The sequence below is a fragment of the Andrena cerasifolii genome, chromosome 8 (assembly GCF_050908995.1).
Source record: "Andrena cerasifolii isolate SP2316 chromosome 8, iyAndCera1_principal, whole genome shotgun sequence".
NCBI classification, from domain to species: Eukaryota; Metazoa; Arthropoda; class Insecta; order Hymenoptera; family Andrenidae; genus Andrena; species Andrena cerasifolii.
The window spans coordinates 7,015,741-7,043,550 of record NC_135125.1 but is presented as its reverse complement, the minus strand read 5'-3'; the positions used below and the strand labels follow the sequence as shown (position 1 = coordinate 7,043,550).

General features: G+C 42.0%; 3 protein-coding genes and 1 long non-coding RNA gene across 7 annotated transcripts in view; 2 read left to right on the top strand and 2 right to left on the bottom strand.

Moving 5' to 3' along the window:
* The window catches only part of Dpy (fibrillin-like protein dumpy), a 109,988-nt gene extending 103,488 nt beyond the window's left edge, over positions 1–6,500 (top strand). Inside the window, exons 167-176 of the mRNA XM_076818569.1 lie at positions 265–1,212; positions 1,877–2,245; positions 2,489–2,689; positions 2,764–3,012; positions 4,003–4,191; positions 4,266–4,507; positions 4,587–4,857; positions 4,924–5,162; positions 5,258–5,447; positions 5,782–6,500. Coding sequence (XP_076674684.1) covers positions 265–1,212; positions 1,877–2,245; positions 2,489–2,689; positions 2,764–3,012; positions 4,003–4,191; positions 4,266–4,507; positions 4,587–4,857; positions 4,924–5,162; positions 5,258–5,447; positions 5,782–6,020 — 3,137 coding nt within the window. The 3' untranslated portion in view covers positions 6,021–6,500. The remainder of the gene's footprint in view (positions 1–264; positions 1,213–1,876; positions 2,246–2,488; positions 2,690–2,763; positions 3,013–4,002; positions 4,192–4,265; positions 4,508–4,586; positions 4,858–4,923; positions 5,163–5,257; positions 5,448–5,781) is intronic.
* Positions 6,501–12,900: 6,400 nt separating this feature from the next.
* LOC143372338 (uncharacterized) lies at positions 12,901–13,891 on the bottom strand. Its single transcript, XR_013086284.1, has 2 exons — positions 13,653–13,891; positions 12,901–13,572 (listed from the first exon to the last, which is right to left on the bottom strand). It is a non-coding gene; the product is annotated as an uncharacterized LOC143372338 (long non-coding RNA).
* Positions 13,892–14,895: 1,004 nt separating this feature from the next.
* Positions 14,896–18,839, top strand: Rl (Mitogen-activated protein kinase rl). Of its 4 annotated transcripts, none has more exons than XM_076818143.1 (8): positions 14,896–15,105; positions 15,960–16,086; positions 16,157–16,267; positions 16,341–16,592; positions 16,668–16,835; positions 16,911–17,099; positions 17,177–17,309; positions 17,467–18,839. In XM_076818143.1, the coding sequence occupies exons 1-7, from the start codon at positions 14,981–14,983 to the stop codon at positions 17,300–17,302; spliced, it is 1,098 nt and encodes a 365-aa protein (XP_076674258.1). In that variant the 5' UTR covers positions 14,896–14,980; the 3' UTR covers positions 17,303–17,309; positions 17,467–18,839. The 4 variants fall into 4 exon arrangements, with proteins under 4 accessions (XP_076674258.1, XP_076674257.1, XP_076674255.1 ...); XM_076818142.1 differs by having other exon boundaries at positions 17,370–18,839; XM_076818140.1 differs by having other exon boundaries at positions 14,897–15,105; positions 17,389–18,839.
* Positions 17,664–26,779, bottom strand: LOC143372168 (uncharacterized). Its single transcript, XM_076818126.1, has 8 exons — positions 25,906–26,779; positions 25,576–25,736; positions 25,340–25,491; positions 24,867–25,262; positions 24,398–24,795; positions 24,176–24,325; positions 23,852–24,114; positions 17,664–23,786 (listed from the first exon to the last, which is right to left on the bottom strand). Exons 1-8 carry the CDS (start codon positions 26,026–26,028, stop codon positions 23,642–23,644), a joined length of 1,788 nt encoding a protein of 595 aa, XP_076674241.1. The 5' UTR covers positions 26,029–26,779; the 3' UTR covers positions 17,664–23,641.
* Between the last annotated feature and the right edge of the window lie 1,031 nt (positions 26,780–27,810).

The window sequence follows — 27,810 nt, the reverse complement described above, 5'->3', positions numbered from 1 at the left end:
GAGAGTTGAAGCACACCTTTGGAGATTTCTGTTGTAAGAAGTTTGAGTAGCTGGGAACAGTGACGTACTCAGGATTTAATCCTGGGGGAGCCGAGTTGAACGGATAGGAATATTTTTAAACCTTCGTGGTCACACGAGGTGTATCGCAGCCCAGGCATTTTTTTCCTTTGGCAATATTTCTGTAAATTTTTAGACCTTAATATTAAAATTTAATGTTACAACCTGGTATATAGAACCGTTGGTAACAATGTCCCTTGCTTCCAGTTCAAATAACAGCTATAGGTACCTGTACAACGAACGATGAGTGTAGCGACAGCGAGGCGTGCATCAGCAGGCAGTGCAGGAAGCCCTGCAACTGCGGCGCGAACGCTGTCTGCTACGTGAGGAACCACAAACCGATCTGCTCCTGCGAGGAGGGCTACCAGGGCAACCCAGACATCGCCTGCTACTCGGTAGAGTGCAGGCGGGACAGCGAGTGCTCGTTGGACAAGAGCTGCGTGAACAACAACTGCGTGAATCCCTGCCTGGTGTCCGACCAATGTGGCGTGAACGCCGAATGCTTCCCCAACAACCACGAAGCAGATTGTCGCTGTCGCAAGGGCTACCACGGGAATCCCGAGGATCGTTGCCGAGTGATCGGCTGCTACAGCAACGGCGACTGTCCCGGGGACCACTCGTGCATCAACATGCAGTGCGTGGACGCTTGCGTCCACAGCAACCCCTGCTCGCCGGTAGCTGAGTGCAGGGTGTTCAATCACCTGCCGATCTGTCGTTGTCCGGCCCACCACACGGGCAACCCCTACTTGAGCTGCAAGCTCGAGGACAGGCCTGAGTGCAGGGAAGACTCTGACTGCCCGGACTCCCTGGCCTGCTTCAACAACAGGTGTCAGAATCCATGCTCCGTTGTCGAACCTTGCAGCGAGCCCTCCGAGTGCAGGGTGCTGCCCACCAACCCCGTTCGCACGATGGTCTGCGTCTGTCCAAGCGGCTACGTGAGCAGCGGCAGCGGCACCTGCCGGGCCACTAAACCAATCCTCATGATTGAGTGCACCAGAGACAGCGACTGCCCTTCGGAGAAGTCTTGCGTGAACGCTGTGTGCAAAAATCCTTGCGCCTGCGGGCCTAACGCGGAGTGCACGGTCGCCGATCACAAGCCGATCTGCTCTTGCGCGCTGGGATACGATGGAAACGCTGACATATCCTGCAGCAGGGGTAAGCGTTGTGTTTGTTAGGTTGTCTGTTGCGCTCGGGGGCGGATTTGTGTAGAGACGCAGTAGGCTGCATTTTGGGAAGTGGACAATTTTGGGGAATGAAAAATTTTGGGGAGCGACAATGATCTTTCATTCAAAATTTGTCGCTCCCCAAAATTTGCCGCTCACCTAAATTTTCTACTCCGTAAAACTTCCCACTCGCTCAAATGTATCGCTTCCCAAAATTTCCCGCACCCCGAAATTTGTCGCTCCCCCAAAATTGATCGCTCCCCAAAATTTGCCACTCCTCTAAATTTACCACTCTTCAAATTTTTCCGCTCCCCAAAATTTTTCATTCCCCAAAATTTTCCACTTCCCAAAATTCTTCCGCTCCAGACCTAACAAACAAAGAAATTGAGAAAGTTTTAAACACAGAGGCTTGAGAAAACTGTAAAAACAGTTCGCTTCTTTTTCATATAGCGAATTAGCAATAATTCAGGTATGTGAGTTGCTATACTGAATTAATTTTGAAATGGTCTCGACTCTTTCAAATTGAAATATGTGATGATATTTCGCGGATAGGGCTGCAGACACTTGTCAGCCTAGGGGCGCAATATCTCCAAATCCGCCTACAGTTGCGCTCTTTACTTGTATTCTCAATTGCAAACTCGAATTTATCTTGCCAGTGGTCGGATGTCTCGTGAACGGCGATTGCAGCGGTTCACACGCGTGCGTGCAGCACAGTTGCGTCCCAGTGTGCTCGCCATCTCAGTCCACCTGCGGGAAGGACGCGGAATGCCACGGAATAAACCACAAGGCCATCTGTGAATGTCCACCCGGCCTCGGCGGCAATCCAAGGGTCGCCTGCGTCCTCCTCGGCTGCAGGACTAACTCTGACTGCCCTACGAACAAGGCTTGCGTTAACAGCCGCTGCGAGAACCCCTGTACGACGAACCCTTGCACCGGGAACATGGAGTGCAACGTTTACAAGCACGTGGTCGAGTGTGCTTGCCCTCCTGGTTACATTGGCGACGCTACAACCGGCTGCACCGAACGTAAGTTACATTCTGTCGCCAAGGTGTACTGGTTTTCAGTAGTGTAAGCGCGAATAAGTCAGACACTGCGACTTCGTACTGCTACCCAATCTCAACAAACTAATGTAAGCATTCAGCTTTTTGGAACAGCCTCTGGTGCGATTGACACATAGGTGGTGTCCCGTTAGTTTCGGTAGTTGTAGAGATCGGGAAATGAGTTTCAACCAACAGATCCATCATGTTAGAATCCTATTCCGCTTTCAGTGACAGAGAAGTGCAAGGCGGACAACGAGTGTCCATCCCAAACCGCCTGCTTCAACGGAGAGTGCATCAACCCTTGCGTGAAAATCCAGCCGTGCGCGGTGAACGCGGACTGCAAGGTCCTGGACACGAGCCCTGTGAGAACCATGATCTGCGAGTGCCTCCCTGGGTACAGCGGAAACGCGGTTGTTCGCTGCGAGAAATGTAATTACTCCCTCGCGTCGATGAGTGATGGGTATCGCAGGGGCGCTTCTAATGTCATTGCTTCGGCTTTGCAGCGGATGTCTGTCCGGTAGAGAAGGGTCAGATCCGCGACGGCAATGGCAACTGTGTCTGTCCACCTGGCTCCGCTAAAGACGAGAACGACGTGTGCATACCGTGTCGCAAGCAGGCTGGTATGATCATCAACGAGGAGGGATACTGCGTGTGCGCTTTGCAAAATGGCATGATCATCGACGAGTACGAACGCTGCGTGTGCCCGACAGAGTACGGGTACAGGCTGGACGAGAATGGAGTCTGCAAACCGAGTAAGACGAGAGCTGAATTATTGGGTTGCATATCTGTGGTAGGCGGGCAAACGAGTATAAGTCAGAATCATTAGTTTGGCAGGAAGACACTTAGAATACTTAAACTGCTATGCGTCAGTGGCGCGCTCAGGATTTAATCTTAGGGGGAGCCCAAAATATATTCAATGCAAATTCAATGAGGTGAAAATTCATTAGGTGATTATAAAAATTTATTTAAAGAATAAAATTCAGGTTTCTTATCTTCTCTTTAACACCCTTCTTTGGAGGATGCCCCCTACCACCTCCGGATGCGCCACTGACATATATGTTAAAAGAAACTTTTATTTTTAACTTAGATTCACAAAAAGAACAAAACAAAAACTGTTTAAGGGGGGAAGCCTATTCTTTGGGCTGAAAACATAGCAAAATTGGGGATTTTTTTGTAAGAAACTAGCGATTTGATTCATCTGAAATTTGGAGCATATTTTGATGCATCTTTGAAGAAGCAATAGTTTTTTTTTTATTAATTTTCAATAACAAATATAAGAGTTATACATGATCGACCAATTCGTCGTCCGCTGGTGTGCATGATATTTATCTTCCTGGTAATCTAAAACAGAAAAATATAACTTATCGATATCCTGGTTCATCAAAGTATAAAGTAATGTTTGTTGAGCATACAGTCCAAATTTGAAGGTAATCGGTTCAGTGGTTACAGAAATATCGTGCACACCAGCGAATCATGCATAACTCCTATATTTATTATTAAAAATTAATAATAAAAAAACTACAACTTCTTCAAAGATGCATAAAAGCATGGTCCAAATTTCAGATTATTCGAAGCGCTAGTTGCTTAAAAAAAATCTAAAATTTCGCTATGTTTTTAGCCCAAAGAATAGGATTGCCCCCTTAAGCTTGAGGTAAAAGACATATTCGTTTGCCCGCCCACCAGAGGATATATTCTACCCCTCCGCGAGTAACAGTGTGATTAATTGTGTCCACCCTCTGTAGCAGAAATACGCGAGTGCAAGCACGACGACGATTGCGCCGATAACAAACACTGCGACAATATCCGTCAGACCTGCGAGGACCCTTGCCTGACGCAATTATGCGGCATGAATGCAATTTGTAATACAACTCGTCACCAGGCTATCTGCACGTGCGTCACTGGCTACAGCGGAAACGCTTACACCCAATGCTGTAAGAAGGCACTCCTTTTCTGCGAGTTCATTCACTCGAAGGAGGCAGTGTGATTAAATGTAATTCTTGTTCAGCAGACAACGTAAACCGAGCACGTACCGACTTCCCCAAGCCGGATATAGTCGTAAGCTGCCTGTCCGATGGAATACAGGTTCTGATACACCTTCTCGATGACGAGTTCGACGGCGTGCTGTACGTGAAGGGGCGCAGCAAGGACGAGCAGTGCAGACGAGTCGTTTCCATTTCCTCGGAGACCATGCACAAGACCGAGGTGTTCAAAGTGGCGTTTGGAAATTGTGGACTGATACATGTTAATGTATGTGGGATTGATAGTTCTAAGGTAGAACTAGTCGGCGCTCCTGGTGTCTAATCAGGTACCTTTGCCGCACTTCCAGGGACAAGCAAGCTTCGTCCTGGTCATCCAGAAGCACCCTAAACTCATGACGTACAAGGCACAGGCGTATCACATCAAGTGCATCTATCAAACTGGAGAGCAGAACGTGACTCTCGGCTTCAACGTGTCGATGCTAACCACCGCTGGAACCATCGCGAACACGGGCCCTCCGCCAGTCTGTCTAATGAAGATCGTCACCCAGAACGGAAACGAGATCAACTCTGCCGAGATTGGGGACAACCTGATGCTGCAAGTGGAAGTCCAGCCTTCCAGTGAGTACATACCACTGCCACTCTTATCTCCTAGCAGCGGTTTAAAGGAAAGCTTGAATCCTCCAGGCATCTACGGCGGATTCGCGAGGAACTGCGTGGCCAAGACGATGGAGGACAACCTGGAGAACGAGTACATCGTGACCGACGAGAACGGATGCGCGACGGATCCGACGATATTCGGTGAATGGGAGCAGAACCCTGAAACGCAGGCGTTGATGGCCAGCTTCAACGCCTTCAAATTCCCCAGCAGCGACAACATTCGATTCCAGTGCAATATTCGCGTGTGCTTTGGACGCTGCCAGCCTGTGAGTACTCGCGCGTGGATGGCTTTCAGCAGTGGAATATGCCGAAGGGCTTGTAGGACAGCTAAGTAAACCATGATCCGGACCGATCGTTTCAGGTGAACTGCCGAGGATACAACGCCTTCGGTCGTCGTCGACGAGACGTGGATTCCGAGATAAACGACACATCCCTGAGCGTCGCGGATAATAACTTCGAGGGCCAACTTCGAGAGGAGATAACGATCCAGTCGAATCTGATATTCACTCTGGAGAGGAGGGAAGAGAGGTACACCGCGGATCCAACTGAAAGTAAGGAAAAAACAATGCTCTTTTCTGGACTCCATTCTACTGATTGATGTTCAGACGGATTAATATTTGCGAGTTTATCGTACACGATAATTAATGTAGGGGAATAGACTTCGTAATTCCTACATGTTCGGGAGCCACGGAAAAAAAGACTTCGGGGGCAATGGGACTGGAACCCATGATCTTGAGTCCTCTGCGCTACTGGCCAGACGCCTTGCCGACGTCGCCAAAGCCGATCCTCCGATGTCTCTTGTTCCCGGTTACCTCTTATGGGGGTTCCTGATTCCACAATAATGGGGAATTATATTAACATGCGAACTCGTTTGTCTGGTTTCAGCCGCTTCAGCTCAGAGAGTGGAGGATATATGCGTCTCCATGGTCGGCTTTGTGATAGCGCTAGTGATCACAGCACTCCTGGCACTAGTTGCTGTAGCTATTGCTGTGTCGTGCTGGCTAATGGCGTACCGTCGCCAGCCAAAGACTGCTGGGCCACTGCCACATCCACCCGAGTTTCCAAATCCCCTGTTCACTACGGAGTCTGTAGCCGAACCGTCGCCAGACTACCACCTATCATAAATCTCGTAGGATAAATAATTATTTTGTAACGTAATTTTATATAATTCTCGCGGAATGCACTTCAGACCACTGGCCCTACTTTGGTCGGTCTTGTATTTCTCTGTAAACGACTCCTCCACTGACTAGCCTTCCTTTACCTATCTTTTTAAGGGTTCGCACGAGCGCGTCTTATGTTCCACTGTTATATATATATATATGTACGAGTATCCTAAATCACGATATACATAGATAGATATATATATATACTATTTATGGTGATGGTTTGCTTCCATTATCTACACACGAGAGAAATTTACCTTCCTCACCGTGCCCCTCCCCTCTGTACTTACTCTCTCCTTAGTCATTGGAGGATTTGGTAAACGTAACACTGCGAATTTCATTCCCGTGTAAAGTCAAACGAATTAGTCTAATATAGCTTTCTTACTTCGAACGTAAGTAACTGTACATTTTATCTAATAAAACGCTAATGTAATATTTTTACATTGCTGTTTTGTCAATTCATTTGCGGGATATACCCCGAGCCCCTGTTCCTTAAGGGGGTAGACACGTCACGTGACCTGGCCGATTCGGCAGGTCGGTATTGCAGCATTTTTTTCTGCACAGAAATGGTAATACCGATAGATCGACGATTACCCGATGAACGCGAGAGGGAGCTGTTTGCTATTTCTGTATTCTATTCTGAATAAGGAAAGAAATTCTCAGCTGTTCCGTTATACTTATAAAAATTTAAACGGAAAGTCGGCTGGTACTGTAGTAAACGTAGAAAATTCATTGTACATTTTAATTACTTGAAATGTGCTTATGCTACAATATTCTACGTTAGCAGTAAGGAATTCTAAGTGAAAAGGGAAAATAGATGAGGGAATGTCCCCAGAAAATGAAATTTGTTAGGTTAGACATTTTTTTATTAGCAAAGCACCGAAACAGAACATGAAATACACTTATTACACGTCCTCTGCAGAAAGCAGTTATCAACAAACATTATATATACAAAATTGTATTGAATGTTGAATTGGGCTAGTGAAAATGCGCAGACTGATTATTATGTGGTCGGCTCCTCGAAGTGACAGAAAATATAACCTAAATATATGCTATATGACAACAAATGTTTAGTGGCTATTTCAGCTTCAAAGGCATCGCCTTAAAGTAGCGAACAAGAGCTACGCCTTTCATGGGCCTTTAAACAGTTCTCGGTTAATGTGATGCTTTTGAAAGACTCGAAGCTTGTAATTTCTGAATAGTATTCCATGGGCACTAGTTGCAAAATTTTCTTCAATATCGACTTATTAACAAAGGAAATCTATGGTATTCTTAAGGAAATACCATAGATATTTGAAATTTGGATAGGAATATGTAAAAGGTATTTCTGAATAATAATACAGTTTGTTTCAAGTTTCTTTCAATATATTTGCATAAAAGGCCTTTACAGTGTTACAATAAAGTATAAGGTATATAAAGTCACTATTTTCTTGTGATTACTATCAAGGTTTCCATCATTCCGTCGAAATATTCCGAAGTTAAAACCTGTAAGAAGAAAAATATTTTTAGTAACTTGACTTGTCTATTATTGAAAATGGGAGAAACGTTACAACATTTTGTCACGTATGAAAATATATTAGTAAAGGGAATAATTTTATTGTGCAACATGTTGATTGAAATTAGTCGTTTTAGATTTTATGTTTCCGGTAAAATTTAATATTAATTCCTACCACTCGTAGCACTGTACTCTTATTTTAGAATAAGTCGGTAACGTTGGGTGCGACACGAGCAGCGGCCAAATCAGCAACTACGTACTCTGAAATCTGTTGAAATGCTGTGCGTGTGTGCCGTGCTTGTACATGTGTGACATGTTTAGAGTTTAGAGTGTGCCGATGCGATGTAACTAATCTCACATACTGTAACTAGAGCGATTATTAATCGTGTATATTTCTGCTTTACAGGTAAGGAATTTTTACATAAAAGACGTTCAACCGGCTGCATTTTCGACTGTGTTCATTGAGATGAAATTTGCACAAGATACTGCTTCAGCCGAACCCAGACCTAACCCAGACCTTTTTTTTTTTTTTTTACGTGGAGAAATCCCTAACGGATACCCCTAACCCTCCCCTAACCCAGACCTAACCCAGTTACACTTGTAACATTTCATTGTATTGCATTTCACTTATTTGAATAAATTGCAGTTAAGTGGTAAAAGAGTTTTTTTATTTAACGAGCACTACTTACTCCTTCCTATTCCAAATCACATATAAAAGATATGCTAAAAAGAACACCTAAAAAGATCCTTCCACGCAGAGTGGTTTTAAAAATCTTCGCATTAAAGCACTACTTTAAATATGCCATTCAATACTCTCAAACTCTATCGACTTTCGTTCAAGGCTTCCACTTCTCTTCAGAGACATTATTTTGCGCTACCTCTTTCCACGTCATGTTATCCTGTTACAAAGCCTGATTTTAGAGATATCTGAAAATTCTCACCAGATTTTGGCCCAGGTATCAGGAGAACATGAAGCGAAAAGAGGTATTCTGAATTTCAGCTTCGAAAGCATCCTCGATTCTTTCTCCGAAGACGTTACGTAGTGCCGCCTCTTTCGACGGCATGTTCTCCTGTTACAAAGCCCAATTTTGTGCATTCTGAAAATTTTTGCCAGATTTTGGCCCAGGTATCAGGAGAACATGAAGCGAAAAGAGGTATTCTGAATTTCAGCTTCGAAGGCATCCTCGATTCTCTCTCCGAAGACGTTACTTAGTGCCACCTCTTTCGACATCATGTTCTCCTGTTACGAAGCCCAATTTTGTGCATTCTGAAAATTTTCTCCAGATTTTGGCCCAGGTATCAGGAGAACATGAAGCGAAAAGAGGTATTCTGAATTTCAGCTGCGAAGGCATCCTCGATTCTCTCTCCGGAGACATTACTTTGTGCCATCTCTTTCGACGGCATGTTCTCCTGTTACAAAGCCCAATTTTGTGCATTCTGAAAATTTATGCCAGATTTTGGCCCAGGTATCAGGAGAACATGAAGCGAAAAGAGGTATTCTGAATTTCAGCTTCGAAGGCATCCTCGATTCTCTCTCCGAAGACTTTACTTAGTGCCACCTCTTTCGACATCATGTTTTCCTGTTACAAAGCCCAATTTTGTGCATTCTGAAAATTTATGCCAGATTTTGGCCCAGGTATCAGGAGAACATGAAGCGAAAAGAGGTATTCTGAATTTCAGCTTCGAAGGCATCCTCGATTCTCTCTCCGAAGACTTTACTTAGTGCCACCTCTTTCGACATCATGTTCTCCTGTTACAAAGCCCAATTTTGTGCATTCTGAAAATTTATGCCAGATTTTGGCCCAGGTATCAGGAGAACATGAAGCGAAAAGAGGTATTCTGAATTTCAGCTTCGAAGGCATCCTCGATTCTCTCTCCGAAGACGTTACTTAGTGCCACCTCTTTCGACATCATGTTCTCCTGTTACAAAGCTCAATTTTGTGCACTCTGAAAATTTTTGCCAGATTTTGGCCCAGGTATCAGGAGAACATGAAGCGAAAAGAGGTATTCTGAATTTCAGCTTCGAAGGCATCCTCGATTCTCTCTCCGAAGACTTTACTTAGTGCCACCTCTTTCGGCATCATGTTCTCCTAGTACAAAGCCCAATTTTGTGCATTCTGAAAATTTTTGCCAGATTTTGGCCCAGGTATCAGGAGAACATGAAGCGAAAAGAGGTATTTTGAATTTCAGCTTCGAAGGCATCCTCGATTCTCTCTCCGAAGACGTTACTTAGTGCCACCTCTTTCGACATCATGTTCTCCTGTTACAAAGCCCAATTTTGTGCATTCTGAAAATTTTTGCCAGATTTTGGCCCAGGTATCAGGAGAACATGAAGCGAAAAGAGGTATTCTGAATTTCAGCTTCGAAGGCATCCTCGATTCTCTCTCCGAAGACTTTACTTAGTGCCACCTCTTTCGACATCATGTTCTCCTGTTACAAAGCCCAATTTTGTGCATTCTGAAAATTTATGCCAGATTTTGGCCCAGGTATCAGGAGAACATGAAGCGAAAAGAGGTATTCTGAATTTCAGCTTCGAAGGCATCCTCGATTCTCTCTCCGAAGACGTTACTTAGTGCCACCTCTTTCGACATCATGTTTTCCTGTTACGAAGCCCAATTTTGTGCATTCTGAAAATTTATGCCAGATTTTGGCCCAGGTATCAGGAGAACATGAAGCGAAAAGAGGTATTCTGAATTTCAGCTTCGAAGGCATCCTCGATTCTCTCTCCAAAGACTTTACTTAGTGCCACCTCTTTCGACATCATGTTCTCCTGTTACAAAGCCCAATTTTGTGCATTCTGAAAATTTATGCCAGATTTTGGCCCAGGTATCAGGAGAACATGAAGCGAAAAGAGGTATTCTGAATTTCAGCTTCGAAGGCATCCTCGATTCTCTCTCCGAAGACTTTACTTAGTGCCACCTCTTTCGACATCATGTTCTCCTGTTACAAAGCCCAATTTTGTGCATTCTGAAAATTTATGCCAGATTTTGGCCCAGGTATCAGGAGAACATGAAGCGAAAAGAGGTATTCTGAATTTCAGCTTCGAAGGCATCCTCGATTCTCTCTCCGAAGACTTTACTTAGTGCCACCTCTTTCGACATCATGTTCTCCTGTTACAAAGCCCAATTTTGTGCATTCTGAAAATTTATGCCAGATTTTGGCCCAGGTATCAGGAGAACATGAAGCGAAAAGAGGTATTCTGAATTTCAGCTTCGAAGGCATCCTCGATTCTCTCTCCGGAGACATTACTTTGTGCCATCTCTTTCGACGGCATGTTCTCCTGTTACAAAGCCCAATTTTGTGCATTCTGAAAATTTATGCCAGATTTTGGCCCAGGTATCAGGAGAACATGAAGCGAAAAGAGGTATTCTGAATTTCAGCTTCGAAGGCATCCTCGATTCTCTCTCCGAAGACGTTACTTAGTGCCACCTCTTTCGACATCATGTTCTCCTGTTACAAAGCCCAATTTTGTGCATTCTGAAAATTTATGCCAGATTTTGGCCCAGGTATCAGGAGAACATGAAGCGAAAAGAGGTATTCTGAATTTCAGCTTCGAAGGCATCCTCGATTCTCTCTCCGAAGACTTTACTTAGTGCCACCTCTTTCGACATCATGTTTTCCTGTTACAAAGCCCAATTTTGTGCATTCTGAAAATTTATGCCAGATTTTGGCCCAGGTATCAGGAGAACATGAAGCGAAAAGAGGTATTCTGAATTTCAGCTTCGAAGGCATCCTCGATTCTCTCTCCGAAGACTTTACTTAGTGCCACCTCTTTCGACATCATGCTCTCCTGTTACAAAGCCCAATTTTGTGCATTCTGAAAGTTTATGCCAGATTTTGGCCCAGGTATCAGGAGAACATGAAGCGAAAAGAGGTATTCTGAATTTCAGCTTCGAAGGCATCCTCGATTCTCTCTCCGAAGACTTTACTTAGTGCCACCTCTTTCGACATCATGTTCTCCTGTTACAAAGCCCAATTTTGTGCATTCTGAAAATTTTTGCCAGATTTTGGCCCAGGTATCAGGAGAACATGAAGCGAAAAGAGGTATTCTGAATTTCAGCTTCGAAGGCATCCTCGATTCTCTCTCCGAAGACTTTACTTAGTGCCACCTCTTTCGACATCATGTTTTCCTGTTACAAAGCCCAATTTTGTGCATTCTGAAAATTTATGCCAGATTTTGTCCCAGGTATCAGGAGAACATGAAGCGAAAAGAGGTATTCTGAATTTCAGCTTCGAAGGCATCCTCGATTCTCTCTCCGAAGACTTTACTTAGTGCCACCTCTTTCGACATCATGTTCTCCTGTTACAAAGCCCAATTTTGTGCATTCTGAAAATTTTTGCCAGATTTTGGCCCAGGTATCAGGAGAACATGAAGCGAAAAGAGGTATTCTGAATTTCAGCTTCGAAGGCATCCTCGATTCTCTCTCCGAAGACGTTACTTAGTGCCACCTCTTTCGACATCATGTTCTCCTGTTACAAAGCCCAATTTTGTGCATTCTGAAAATTTATGCCAGATTTTGGCCCAGGTATCAGGAGAACATGAAGCGAAAAGAGGTATTCTGAATTTCAGCTTCGAAGGCATCCTCGATTCTCTCTCCGAAGACTTTACTTAGTGCCACCTCTTTCGACATCATGTTCTCCTGTTACAAAGCCCAATTTTGTGCATTCTGAAAATTTATGCCAGATTTTGGCCCAGGTATCAGGAGAACATGAAGCGAAAAGAGGTATTCTGAATTTCAGCTTCGAAGGCATCCTCGATTCTCTCTCCGAAGACTTTACTTAGTGCCACCTCTTTCGACATCATGTTCTCCTGTTACAAAGCCCAATTTTGTGCATTCTGAAAATTTTTGCCAGATTTTGGCCCAGGTATCAGGAGAACATGAAGCGAAAAGAGGTATTCTGAATTTCAGCTTCGAAGGCATCCTCGATTCTCTCTCCGAAGACTTTACTTAGTGCCACCTCTTTCGGCATCATGTTCTCCTAGTACAAAGCCCAATTTTGTGCATTCTGAAAATTTTTGCCAGATTTTGGCCCAGGTATCAGGAGAACATGAAGCGAAAAGAGGTATTTTGAATTTCAGCTTCGAAGGCATCCTCGATTCTCTCTCCGAAGACGTTACTTAGTGCCACCTCTTTCGACATCATGTTCTCCTGTTACAAAGCCCAATTTTGTGCATTCTGAAAATTTTTGCCAGATTTTGGCCCAGGTATCAGGAGAACATGAAGCGAAAAGAGGTATTCTGAATTTCAGTTTCAAAGGCGTCACCTTTAAAGTTGCGAATCGAAGCTGCAAAGGTTTGGAATTTGGATAGGAATATGTAAAAGGTATTTCTAAATAATAATACAGTTCTTTTCAAGTTTTTCCCACTTTATTTGCAGAAAAGGCTTTTACAGTGTTACAATAAATTAATATAAGTATGTAGAAATGAATGCTGATTAATATTGTATTATTATTAAGTATAAAATATATAATTTCACTTCATTTTATGTATAAAATCACTATCAGCTTTCCGTCATTTGTCTCACTTAAAGTTCCTCAATCCTGTCTACCGAGAAATGTTCCCAAGGTTAATCTGTAACAAGAAGAAAATATTTTTAGCAATCTGATTTGTCTATTATAGAAAATACAACAAATAGATTTGTCTATTATAGAAAATACAACTAATTTCAGGCAAAACATATAAAGAATATAATTATCTTCCTAATTTAAGACAATTCCCCTTTATTTCATGTAAAATACATCTCAACGCTGTACAATTCTACTAACATATCAGTAAAGTACATAGGAAATGTATAATATATTAGTAACTTGAAAAATATTTTTAGTAACTTGACTTGTCTATTATTGAACATGGGAGAAACGTTACAACAGTTTGTCACGTATGAAAATATATTAGTAAAGGGAATAATGCGCTCCAAAATTCTGCGTCTCTTCGTTAAACAGTCACTGTCTCGAAACATCTGCGCCACTTCTCGCTCTTTGATTTGCTCTCCGGAGACGTTACTGGATGACAATAGTCTTGGAAAAATGTAACAATAAATAAAAAAAATTTAAAGTGTTCCTATATCTACCGCGAATTACTTTTTTATTCCTCTTACTTTAAAAATAAATATAATATTGAAGTGAGATTATTTCCAGTATTATTCCTTTCATTCATTTTTATATAATATCATTCAGTATAGTATGTCCTCCTCTGTACTTGGTTACAATAGCATGTCCAACTTCCAAGCATTATTGTAGAGTTATTATTATAATTTTGCAGATTCTAACTTATACTACTAATTACATACTTTCAGTGATATCTATATTACAATAATGCAAAAAGTATTTATGTAATTATAAAGTACCATTGAATGTTTGAACCTGTTTTTCTCAAAAACGCTAAAAGTGGACATACAATATGTGTGCACTAATTGTAAGCCATCGATGTATAATAGGAAATTTTTTTTTAAGGTAGGTTAGTCCGTTGTTGTTCTAACTGCCTGAATTACTATGACATAAATACGACAGCAATTTCAAGTGATGTATATGTAATGATAAAAGCGTTAATTTAGTAAATGTATACAATTCCCAGCAGTTCCTATGTCAATGTATGCCTAAAATGAATATAACCTAACCTACAATCGTCTGAAAATGCATACATTGACTCCATCATGCTTTTATTGTGGCTCGTATATCCAGCTATCGCTTCAGTTTTGCTATGAATCCACGTTGGCAGTCCTCCCGAGTAGGCGCCATCTCGTATCTACTACCTCAACTAAATTTGTCACGTGACTTGCTATGTATTATCGCCAATATGGCGGAACTCTGATTTGGGAATGTAGTCACGATTTTTCGTTTTTCGTTCTTATATGAGCAGATTTTGGTCTGGGAGAGGTCTCATTCGAAAGAAGAAGATTCAATGCGGAGTGCTCTGTTCACCGTTTGAGTCACAAAACTCTTTTAGTGACCTAAAAATGCTTGGATTCTGCGGGTATATTTTGTCGACTTTTGCTTTACTTTGGACACTGATATTATTACATATCAACACAATCTCGTTGAACCACGAGCAGAGCGCTCCGCATTGAACCTTCCTCTTTCGAATGAGACCTCGCCCAGCCCCAAATCTACTCATATAAGGACGAAAAACGAAAAATCCCGAACCCTTGTTTCGGGCCAGATTGTGTCGGTATACAGCGCGCTGCATTACCCGTATCTACCCCCTTAAGAACAAAAATAAATGACGCTACCGTAGAACGAGAATCGACTGTTATTCCTAGCCCTCTAGCGGCGAGTCTTAGAAATACCGCGCATTCGATACATCGTAATTGATAAGCGGCGTAAAAAACCTCACGCCAGTGTGTCTAATTGTAGCGTAGTTTGTGGCGAGTCGGCTTAGAAGCAAGGCTCGTCCTGACTTCACCGGAGCCGCAAAATAGTTGTCAAAATGGCGGGTGAAGGTTCAGCAAGTGTGAATCCGAATTGCGAGGTCGTTCGCGGACAAACGTTCGAGGTTGGCCCGCGGTACACGAATTTGTCGTACATGGGTGAAGGTGCCTACGGAATGGTCGTGTAAGTGTATCCGAGTTAATTACCTTCGTTACTTCGGAGAAATTTCGAACGCGTATCGACTGGCTGACAGGCCGAAAGATAAACAATCGAAAATACAGTTGTCATGCGAATTGTCGTCCCCTCGGCGAGATTTCCGTTCCACGGACTACCCCAAAGGACTCGCTCGTATCCTGATGCCGTGTGCAGTCGCTATTAAGTGCTACTCATCCTTCTGTGATCTCTCCTTTTGGCGCCAGTTTTGAACGCGATTGTCACACCCTTTCAAACCCCTGTCCACTTGCGTGCGGCGTCACGACTTCCTTGTACGCTGTCGCTTATCTCGCGCTTATCGTTCTTATCGCCGCACCGCTAACGAGATCGCGATTGCTTCCACGAATACTTTATGACGATAGCGAATCTCTTCGCGCACGACTTATGAATCTCTTTCGCAGGGAATATTCAACGTCGAACGATTTAACGACGCTAGGTTGGTTTTAACAATAGAACAATGTGGCGCATCCTTTTTAATATGTCATCGTAATTAATACGACTGTCACGTTTACGTATTCTTTAATATTAGTCTTGCCAATACTTCGGAGTTGTAGTTAACAATCTGAATACTCTTAAAAATTAGGCTCGAAATTATGCTAAATTTAAGTCACCAAGATTCTGTGACACTGAAGAACCACTTCCTGTATTGTGGTTACAGATTAGGAGGCATGAGCATCATGTGCATACATCATGGTGTTATCATTATGTGCTCTTTGTAGATGATATGACTCCCAGAGTCTTACTAAGCTTCCATCTTATCTGTGGAATACCATCGAATATGAATAAAGCTTTTCTTTACATACTTTGGGATTTTCTTTCCGCAGATCTGCTTATGATAATGTAACGAAAACAAAGGTAGCTATTAAAAAAATTTCACCTTTTGAACATCAAACGTATAGTCAGAGGACTCTGAGGGAAATAAAGATTCTGACCAGGTTTAAGCATGAGAATGTGAGTGTTCCTTTATCGATCCGCAGGATAGGAGATACCAGGCTATCTTGACTCTATGCTTCTTTTACAGATAATAGATATAAGGGATATATTAAGGGCACCTACCATAGAACAAATGAAAGATGTATATATTGTTCAATGTCTGATGGAGACAGATCTCTACAAACTTCTTAAAACACAGGTCGGCACAGTAGCGCTGGATACCCGAGATATTTAGGACTTACAACACATCTAAATCTCTTTTTCAATTTCAGGCTATTAGTAATGATCATATATGCTATTTTCTTTACCAAATATTACGAGGATTAAAATACATTCATTCTGCTAATGTACTGCACAGAGACTTGAAACCAAGCAATCTGCTCTTAAATACCACATGTGACCTTAAAATCTGTGATTTTGGTTTAGCCAGAGTTGCTGATCCGGAGCATAATCATGCTGGCTTCCTAACCGAATATGTGGCAACAAGATGGTATAGAGCTCCAGAAATAATGCTCAATTCAAAGGTAAAGGGGTAATTTTGAATCCGAATGTCGACCTAGAAGTAACGCAGCGTTATACCTTGCCGTCCCTTTCCGCAGGGCTATACCAAGTCTATAGACATCTGGTCAGTCGGTTGCATTCTCGCAGAAATGCTTTCAAGACGAGCAATATTCCCTGGTAAGCACTACTTAGACCAATTGAACCATATACTTGGAGTCCTTGGATCGCCGTCGCCCGAGGATCTTGAGTGCATTATAAACGAAAAAGTATACTCTGTTCTGTCTCTAATTTATCAACATACTCGCGTATACATTTCCTGTAATTCGTCTCGCTTATTTTAGGCACGAAATTATCTTCAGTCTCTACCGTACAAGCCAAAGATTCCGTGGACGAATCTCTTTCCAACCGCTGATCCACGGGCTCTGGATCTCTTGGACAAAATGTTAACGTTTAATCCCAACAAGCGGATCGTCGTGGAGGATGCGCTCGCGCACCCATACCTCGAGCAATATTACGATCCCGCCGATGAAGTACAGAACCGCTAATGAATTCTAACGTAGTCGCGCGTCGATAGATAAGCGTCACGTATAGCTGCGAATTATTTCAGCCTGTCGCGGAAGAGCCGTTCAAGTTTGACATGGAGCTGGACGACCTTCCGAAAGAAGTGTTAAAGCAGTACATATTTGAAGAGACTCTCCTATTCCAAAAGAATCATCAAGAAAACGCTATGTAGTCTATTGGTACGTGCAACTTAGCCTGACTCAGCCCATTGTGGAAACAGTAATCGGTATTCAAAGCAGCGTGTATGTAACGTTTCAGCTGTAGCAAGTGTGCAGGACGACTCGGGGGAAGACGAAAATACGGCGTCGGAGTAACGGAAGTGTACTTCTTTTACAGTTGTCTACGATCCGCGAGAAGAGAAAAGTAACGAACGTTCTGCAAACACATTGGCGGGGAAGAGGAGAAGGATGAATGGTTTAAAAAAGGAAGGAAAGAGCGGTGAACGAGGTAAAAAAAAAAGAAAAGACCGCGGTGTCCGTGCATACACTTGTACATTCGCATGTCTCTGCTACCGTTCGATATGAAATACAGTGTTCTTTTTTTTTTTTGTTACATTGAATGCATAATATTAATTTGTACAATAACTTTTATTTATCCCGAATTAATATAGGTAACGCTAGTTGACGATTTTTTAATTGTTAATCACCGTCATGATATACATTGTCTGTGATTTAATTGCCGAGTGAGTGACGTGGTCGGGTGTAATGTGCGAGATATATATATATATATATGTATAAATATGTATATGTATATCCTGTAAGCCACGTAACACGGCGACCGATATGAAAAAACGAACGCGCGCAAAAGAAGAGAACGCTCGAAAGTGTGTTACTACGAATCAACCAGCCATTGAAGAAGTCATCCAAATATTTTGCCCGATAGTTTCCTTAACGTTACTATTGTAATTTTTCAGTGTCATTATTCGTCGTATGGGTAGTGCGTACCTCGCAGAAATTCCTTTCTGCCTTTTATCGGACTTAGTTTGTAGAGAGAAGAGAGGGAGAATAAGGTGGGCAAGAAAGAATGTGTGCGTGTGTGTGTATGTGTGAGAGAGAGAGAGAGAGAGAGAGAGAGAGAGCACATGCGCGTGAGAAAGAACGAATGAGAGGCGCAGAAAAACGTGTTTATTCATAGTTAATTGCATTCGATGCAGCTTCCAGTTCTTCTGAGCCATTTAATTGCGTCTTGTTTCACAATCTACTGGTATTATATACGTATATATGTATATATATATAAAACATACCGATATACTGCCATTATTGTGCGATGCGCGCATGGTGTTTGTTTGGACATACTTGTATCCGTGTATTTTCTATTTTTTACAATTCTACAATTCCGATCCTCCTTTTTTACACCCTAGAATGTATCATCTTCTTTCCGTTCCTTTCGTTGATTAGCTCGTCGTTCAAATTAGTTTACTGTAGTGTTCTGTTTCTACCTTCATTTACGAGACCAGCATCCGTCTCGCTTCGAGTCCATCTTCAAACACTCACCATGTGAGTTAGGTGTGCGTAAAACGTTCTCGTTTCGATTCGTGTTAACTTCGCTCTAAGTGTACGTGTATATTCTCTTGAACGATTCTTGTTTGATATTCGGTATACGCTCCTAATTAAATATACACAGGGAATCTGGAAGGAATGCGGCGCGACGAAAGTGGGCGAGACGGATCGCGGATCTATTGTACGCGAGCGTGTCGCCAACGGTAAACGGGGGAGGGAGGGGGGGGGGGTGGGAAGGCAAAGCAAAAGACACATTGTCCGATTGTGATAACGAAGGCCGAGAAGTTCGAGTACCATCGAAGGGAATGTAAGACGTCGAGTGCGTGCCCAAAGGAGCCATTAGCTTGGCTCGCTTTTTCCGCTTTCAATGGTATTACGATGTGATTATGGAGGAAGAGCTACCATGCTGTTAAAGACAATCGGATGACGAGGACACGCTTACGCAAAGAAAATGGAAAGGAACTATTCTTGTCTCCGAAATCAAAGTCCCGATGTGTCGCGCGAAGAGAAAAGGGGAAACGGATTGTGGATTTGTCGGGCGAAAGTAAAGGTCGCGGGGTAGGATCTTGTTAATAGTGAGAGCAGAGGGTATAAGAGAGAATGCAGGAGAGAATGATACCAAGCGATAGAGCACAAGAGGAGCGCGAAAGGAGAACAGAAACGATCCGGTGCGAAACACTTTGCCTCCCTCAAAACACTATCAGATCTCACGTTCTTCGATGCATCCAATAAAAATGTTTCTTGATAAACACGGCGATGGCGTGCGTATTCGTATTTTAATCGAGGCGTCGACGCGTTTTCTCGTTACAAGTTACGATTTTCGGAGGGGGCTTTGGATTCGGCCTCGTTGCCACGATATATCGTTTTTACGGCTCTCCAGCCCTCCGGGAATGTTCGCGGGACAGAGAGAAATAGAACCACGTTGTATTTTGCCCCCGCAAGTGGCCTCTTCGATTTTTCAGCGCATCTTGTTTTACAGAGCCCTTGAGGAATATCGGATTATCGATTCAGCCTTGCTGCTGTTTACGCCCGGAGCGTCGTGAAAAAGTTTAATAGTCCGCAGGAACGTTCGGGAGAAGTTTCAAGGATTCTATGAATTTATGGATTTCGATATCGTAGAAAACTTGCGCATCCGGCAATTGGAATTCTGCACCCTTGTGTCTGGATTCTTGGAATTTCGCAACGACGTGTCTCCGAGAACATTTCCTTTCCATAAAGTACTTGTGAAAAGAACAGGGAGTTCCTTGATGTTTATTTTTCTTTTGCTTTGCTCCTGCCAGAATTAGGCTCGTCGGAAGAATTCATTGGTTTTCCTTTTCAGAGGTGCATAAAGAATATACGAGTTCCAGCAGCGGCAAGGATCTAACACGTGTCTTTTTATACTTCGCGTCCTTGTAACTATAACTGTACCGTTGACGTCGTCCGGATTTTTAGACGGTGATTTCACCCATGGAAATCAGTAGCCGGACGATTACGTGGAGTAGCGCGTTGATTTCCATTAAACAAACTCTGATAATCGAGGAGGACACTTGCTCGTTCAAATAATATGTGCCATCTTATTCAATTCTTGATGTGAACCGCTTCGATTCGTGTTTGCGATGTGCCTCGCGATACTGAAATTCAACACTGTTGCGAATAATTTAATTCTCCGAATAATCCTGAATCTCTCGCCGTGCGAAAGTCACACTTCAAACTAAACTAAGTGCATACATTTTTATCGACGTAATTTTTTTAGCGGTATAGGTGTTCAATTTTCCGTTTTCAGTATCTCCGCACATTTTGAACACGAAGTAATTTACAAGGGAATACGGGAAGAAAGTATCTAGAAACCAGCGTGCAAGCACTTGTAAATTCTTGTTAACAATCTTCGTGCTATATTCTCCTTCAATGAAGTATGGTCGTGCAATAAACATTGAAACAGAGAGATATTTGACGCGTTCAATCATACGGGTAAGGATGAGAAGCTCACAGAATCTGCAGCTACAATCAATTCTCCGAGCGGTGTAAAAATAAGGGAAACGAGTACGAGTCACTAGCACTTCAGCACCTCAATTTGTTACGGAAGCAATAATCTGTACGTTGCAGAGTCTATAGAGAGAATTCTTTCTTCCTCGTATCCTTCCGATTTTGTCGTCGACACTATCTCGTCGAGCCATACAGTAATCTCGAATCGCTGTGGTCAAGATAATTATCGGCGAGTTGTGACGTTCAAAGCATCCGAATCTTTCTGCGTGTACAGTGGTTGTCTTGTCAGATTTTTCGTGAAAATATATACATGTATTTAAAAAGTTACTCTAAAGTCTCGTAGTTTTAACGGAAGGGCGCCGTCGAGCGGCTAGCACCGCCAAAATGTTTGTCGAATAATTTTCGCGGGGAGAAATCCTTGCGAGCCGGTCGGTCGTGCGCACGATATCGGTGTTCCAAGTCGCCTTTCACGCCGAAACGAGGATACTCGAATACGTTCGCGAACCCACAAGTCATTGCGACTCGCTAGAAATCATACACGGCTTGTTGGCTTTCAGACTCGATTCTGTGTTAACCGGTCGGCGTGGAAAATTCGCAGATCAACAAGTCTGAAACTCTATTTTTTCATAGGCATAAGGTCGTAAGCGATATAAAAACAATATCGTGCGTTGACAGGGCAAAGTTGTAATGCTATTGAATTCCATCAAATTTGTCTGTTCTCTTTCGAGCATCAAATATAAAGAAAAGTTACGACGAAACTTCTGCAATCTTGATGTTTAATTACACTTTTCCACGTTCTTGAATAGTAACTCGAGAATAAAGTACACGTATTATTATATAAATCTGCTGTGATCGTGATATATCAAATATCGCACTTGCTGCGACCATACAAATTTCATGGAAGTGTCTCTTCTATCATTAAACGACCGCGTTCTTAATTTCTCAAACGACTGAAATCGCTGATAATCATAAGAAGGAACGGATAACATTGGAACACCATTATCGCGAAAAGAAAGAGGCACGGGATGCAAGCGGATTGAGAGCAACGATAGATCGTAGTGTTTAATAACATACACTGCTAGAGATATTATCGATATCATCAGGCCTAATATACTTAATGTTGCGTGTATTTGTTGTTGTTGCCGATTCATATCTTATATATATATATATATATGTATATATATATATCCGAATATTGAAAGACTATTTCGTCTATGGATTTTCAATGTTATACGTCATTTATGATAAAACAAAAAGAACAAAAAAAAAATGAGGGATAGAGAGCGAAGGCGAACGATGAAACGCGTTTATCGACCGACGCGATAAAAAGAAAATGGGAAAGCTGTAATTAGAAGACGCATTAACGATTTTTATGTATGACAGAGGAAAGAGATCCACGATATCTTGCACGATTGCCTTTTAGCAAACGAGATTGATATTTCTGATTCTAAATTAAAAATAGTGGTTACTTGATTACCGAAGCTCGTTCGCAATTTGCAGACCGTCTCAATTAAATAAAACATATAATCACGTAGATATGAGATTGGGAAGTCGATGCACAGTTAGAGGATATAGCTAGCAAGAAGGGTGGCGTTAAATAAAGCACGTAATATACGAACATTTGATCGCTAAGTGGTATAAAAAATATCGCATCTCGTTTGTTAATGCATGAAATTACCTCGTGCCTCCAGCTGCATTCATAAAATTTAGTACTGGAACTGTCTTTAAACCGATATGTAATTGTAGCTCGGTGAACACTTCTATGTATTCTGAAACAAATCATGATGGTACAGAATTTTTGTTACAAACGACGAAGCGTGCAGGAAAAATGATATTAAATTAGCAGAAAGAATCAAAGTATCGTTATAGATTTCTATGAATGCGGCTACAGAATAATATTTCGATAATTCACTGTGTTCTTCGACGGGAAATGTCGCTTTTTTTAAATCACCTCAATCATTTCTCCGAATAATTGTTGTTCATATAAAATGATGAATATATATTATACTTGAATCATATTGAAACGATAATGATCAATTATTGTATTCGAAATGACTATTCAAAAAGTATTATTGTGCTAATATAAAAGCGGCTTTATTGGTCAATTATTCGGAATCGATGTCACAATTATTCTTATCCCTATTTTCTCAATGCGGATAAAGCTCTGCTATAATTTTGTTGCAGTTTCGTTTCACGCCGTATTGGATACGCGAAAAGTTCTCGCACAACAAAGCTTCCGTTTTCTAATTAGAATTAGAGGATTGGCGATGTATTATTACCGGAACCTATCCCTTGCTCTTTTAAAGTACATGTCTAAGAAATCACAGATCTCGAAACATTTCATTATTTGCAAAATACATAAGGAAAATATATACTCTAAATGTGGTCTGTACGTGTCGCATTAATCGCGTACAAGTTTATTTTTATTTACAATTCTGTGTCGAGTATTTAGGAGCTTGTTGCTTCGCTGGTTTCGCCATAGCAATTTTTCAAACAAAAGGTAACATTTTAAGTTACTATGTATATTCTTTTAATACATAATCGATTAAATACTCGTTTGCATAACTTCTGTCCCTTCGTCGATGATGTGTCCGAAGATAATTCGCCCCTGGGCGAAATATCTTCTCTCTTTAAATACCGAGTCTATATTGCGCAAACGAATATTTAAAAATATACTCTGTTCATGCCCAATGTGTTAACGAAAGTTTCTTTCCCATTATTATCTGCGCCAGATAATATTTACATACACGCCAGGAAGCACTTATTACCCATTCGTTAATATATCGTTTTAAGAGTAAGAAGGTGATGTTCAGTATTAATGTGTAAAAATTATTAACGCTGGGCAGCGTTAAAGATTCAATGTATGCCTGCTGGTGAATCACATCTCTTTATGCGAAATTAAATGAAGTGTATCTGACCCAGGCGTAATGAATGCACGTTCTATCTTTGTATACACCCAAATTATAAAAGTTTTGCACCATCCTGTTCTTTTCACTGAAACATACCACCGTGCCTCGCGTCTTTAATTCATTCAACTAGTCAACAGATTATTCCGTTTCACTGCCCTCTTCTGTATACTTGTCATTTTTCACTTCTATCCTCAAGGGAGACCGCCCTCTCGTGTGATTACCGATCCGAGACCGAAGATCACCAGCCTTCAAAGTACTCCTCAGGTCTCGCACTCTCGATTGCCTTTAAAATATTACACGATACAGGACACTCATTCGCGCGAACAGAAGATTTATTAAACTTATTACCTGTCCTTGACGGAATTATCAGTAACCTCGCTCTTCACGTGGTTCAGTCTCGCCCACACCGTGGAAGCAAGGCGAGGTTTGTGTTGAACTACTTTTATCACGCTGCCTTTAGGTCCCTGGACTTCTTTCACTGGTCTGTCGCTATCATTGTCGCTATACTCCTCGTCCTCCTCGTCCTTCTGCTCTTCCTCGTCGGACGGCTGCCACTCACCTTCCTCCTTTTCCTGACTCGCATTGTCGTCCACGATTTCACCATCCTCCTCCTACGGAACGAGAACACACACTTGTAGGTGAAAAACTAAGTACCATAGCATTAATGGTTACCTCTGAATCGTTAAGCTTCAACGAGCTCGACTTCGTTGCGTTTGTATTCGTCACAACTACTTGGATCGCATCGCGGAACTGCGTCCCCTTCTTCGACTTGCCTAGCCTCGATCGTAAATCACAGCCTCTGCTCAAGGTGTTCAGGATCGTCTGCAAATGAATGTACAAACGTTGGAACGGAGTCCTATTGCGTGTAAAACAATCGATTAAGAATCCGCTTACCTGCTGCTGTATTTTCGCGCGTCGCTTGTGGATCTTTTCCTCTTCGTCGTCCGCGTGCATCCGCATTCGCAACACTTTACTCCTTTTGCACCATTCGTTCTCACTGTCGCTACTCGAGCTGTCCTGCTGTTCCTCGGAGTGGGTTGGCTCTTTCGAGGGATACTTCACGCCTAGTCTTTCCTTCACGCTGCGGCCTTGATCCTTCTGCTCAGTTCTCGTGCCGAAATCATCCTCCGTAGTGTCGTTCACACCCCAGCACTCAGATAATTCACCCCACGGATTCTTCGAACGTTTCTTATCCTCGACATCCTCTTCCTGATTCTCTTTGAATTTTCTTTTGTTCTGCTTGATTTGTTTGTACATTCGTTTACGAGACTCGGTCAAGATTCCTTTAACACCTACAAAGAAGGATATTCAAGTAAACTGCTTACGCTTTTGTTACAAGTATGATCGTAGTACGTGGTATTACCTCCAAAATTGGGATTGCCGTATTTCTTGTAATATTCGCTCATCTTTTCCGCGTTTGGTTGTTTCTTATCAGCCCTAGTAGCAAACCTAAGAAATATTGCTTTAGATTTCGCACAATCTATACCTTTCCTCCACATTCCCGGAGGTAATGGATACTTAATATCCTTGATGCTTATGTAGTCCCCTTCCTGCGTAGCATCCTTCGCTGTGTTTGTACTCTCAGTGTCATCTACCATTTCTATGGTACAGTCTTCGTTAGTTACATTATTCTCTTCGTCAGGATTATCATCGTGCAGCTTTGCGCTTCTATAATTCTGTTTGTCTAAACCGATAATTCTCTTCGATAGTCCCAGCATTCCTCTAGCTGCTGACAAATTGTCCAACCATACAACATTGCCTGTAATGCATTACGTATTAATGAAATGCTGGTAGCTCTTCTATTGTAAAGCTTGTTAACTTATAAACCATTCTTACACGACACGTCGTTAATCCACTCAATGGATGCAGGAGCATAATCCTCAAAATACTTGAAGACATCTTTGGTGCTCATTTCTTCGGTTCCTCTCACGTGTATCACATTCAGTCTGATATTCTTTGTATTCTCATTGTCTTCTACAACCCCCATGCTAAAAGTAAGACAACATAGAGCATCTCACATTTAATCGTCATATCCTGTACCCCTCCGAAATAATATCTATCAGAATATTCACCTAGAATACAACTCTTGTTCCGGGCTTGGCAAATTAGTCTTCTCCGTTAGCCCGAAACGCTTGGCTCTCTCTTCCATTTTTAATTTCTCTTCCTTGCCAAATATGTCTATGCCAGCCATAAATGCATCGCCACTATTCTCGCAATGGCTATCTGTCTGTACCTATTTGGATGAAACAAATGTACCACAGTAAGCGATGAGACAGTAAGACAAGAGGAAAACAAATTTATAATGCAACATTTCAGGGCACAGAAACGGGAGGTTAATAAGAAGAATCAAACGAATTTGAGGATCATTGATGGAGCGTGATTAATAATTAATAGTCCTTTACCTCGGGTACTTGCACGTTGTTCGAATTAAACGTTTTCACGCTCGTTTGGTCTGAATCAACAGCTTTGCTGTCATCCGCGGGAGGAATCACCTCCACGTCCATGAGTTCCACTGATTCGTCCATTTTTTACGCTCACTTCTACTTTCTTAGAATATTAGGGGAAAGACGGGAAAACATGAAGCAGCGGTCGCTGGAATTACTATTTACGATACACAATGCTTACGAAACAACGCGATAGGTTATGGTACACAGCTTGGACTATATAAATATCGAGGTTACATGGAACTCTGTCTAACGCTGGCGCCACCTGTATTGTTTGCGGGAGATTCGAAATACCTGGCACGAGAGTAATCAATCTATAGCGTAGAATTACCTTGAACTGACCTTGTGGTATCACTTTGAGATCATGGCGTGCGAAATAAAAATTAAAGTGATGTTAAAATTACCCTGAAGAGATCTTGAAATGACCCTGAAGAGATCTTGAAACAACCTTGAAGAGATTACGAAATGACCCTGAAGAGATCTCGAAACAACCCTGAAGAGATCTTGAAACAACTTTGAAGAGATCTCGAACCAATCCTGAAGAGATTACGAAATGACCCTGAAGAGATCTTGAAACAACCCTGAAGAGATCTCGAAACAACCCTGAAGAGATATTACGAACTGACCCTGAAGAGATCTTGAAACAACTTTGAAGAGTTCTCGAATCAATCCTGAAGAGATTACGAACTGACCCTGAAGACATCTTGAAACAACCCTGTAGAGATCTCGAACCAACCCTGAAGAGATTACGAACTGATCCTGAAGAGATTACGAACTGACCCTGAAGAGATCTCGGAACAACCCTGAAGAGATTACGAATTGCTCCTGAAGGGATGTTCAAATGACTTCAAGTTCAAACGTATTTCTGCGGAAAGGATGTACTTCCACGTATCGTCTTTCTCATTTAGGTTTTAGCAAATATTTTGTTCAACGAAATGTAAGATAGCGCTACAATAATCTGTAGATTTAATCGTCGATAAAGTGAATATATAGTAAGCACGTTTTATTACCAGTGCAATAAAGAAGTACACATGTACTGGTGGACGTTATAAATATCTGTGATAGGGCTCGTGCTGCGAACCCCACACTAATTCTATTGTCTCTTCTCGAAATCCCTTGCGCGTCTTACTGTACTAGGTATTTCATATGTTTCGCTGTTACTATACTGTGTATAGTTAACTTATTATCAAGATGCATTTTCGCACGCTAGATTTGAACTTCAATTTAGCGATGACCGAGAAACTGCGCTTCAGGTTTAAGCATCACGTCCAAAGAAATTTTAACTATCGATACACGTGACGCGTGAAATTTACAGATTAAGAAACACGTGACAGAACCAACGCTAACTAATGCCCCATGAGTACCTGCTATTAGAGATCCCACGCCAAACTATAGATAATATTATTTTTATCAACGAAGAGTCTTATACCGCGATAGATTCCTTGGCAACTAATCGACACGTGCGCTTCGAACAGTCTAATTTCTATAATTCAACACTTTGCGTGCCGCGTGACTATTGTAAATTACGAGTCTAGAGATACAAATGCATAATTCCCCAATGGAATATTTATACTTCTCAATATCCTGAAACCCACAGTGCCTACTGTTTCTACCATTGACCACCATTCATAATTTATATTCATAATTCAATCGACTGCTAGCTACGAGAGCGTTGTTTCACTTCTCTAAACTCGTTTTTACCTTACTACCGTGTACTTGTACCTCCATATACCTACGGAAGAGAAGCAAATTAGCGTTGTTTTCTTATTAACACGCGTCTAGTACTTTTCCCAATTGAGCAAAATCCGGACGAGCGAATGCCCCATCTCTGGCCGTGCATTTAGTGATAAATTAAGGAGCGAA

Excerpts from the sequence above, each read along its gene's own strand:
- Rl (XM_076818143.1), top strand. The coding sequence starts at position 14,981 with ATGGCGGGTGAAGGTTCAGCAAGTGTGAATCCGAATTGCGAGGTCGTT. Across the intron at positions 16,087-16,156 it reads CCAGGTTTAAGCATGAGAAT|ATAATAGATATAAGGGATAT; the intron begins GTGAGTGTTCCT and ends CTTCTTTTACAG. Across the intron at positions 16,268-16,340 it reads ACAAACTTCTTAAAACACAG|GCTATTAGTAATGATCATAT; the intron begins GTCGGCACAGTA and ends TTTCAATTTCAG.
- LOC143372168 (XM_076818126.1), bottom strand. The coding sequence starts at position 26,028 with ATGGACGAATCAGTGGAACTCATGGACGTGGAGGTGATTCCTCCCGCG. Across the intron at positions 25,263-25,339 it reads GTGGATTAACGACGTGTCGT|GCAATGTTGTATGGTTGGAC; the intron begins GTAAGAATGGTT and ends AATGCATTACAG. Across the intron at positions 24,796-24,866 it reads CGGCAATCCCAATTTTGGAG|GTGTTAAAGGAATCTTGACC; the intron begins GTAATACCACGT and ends CCTTCTTTGTAG.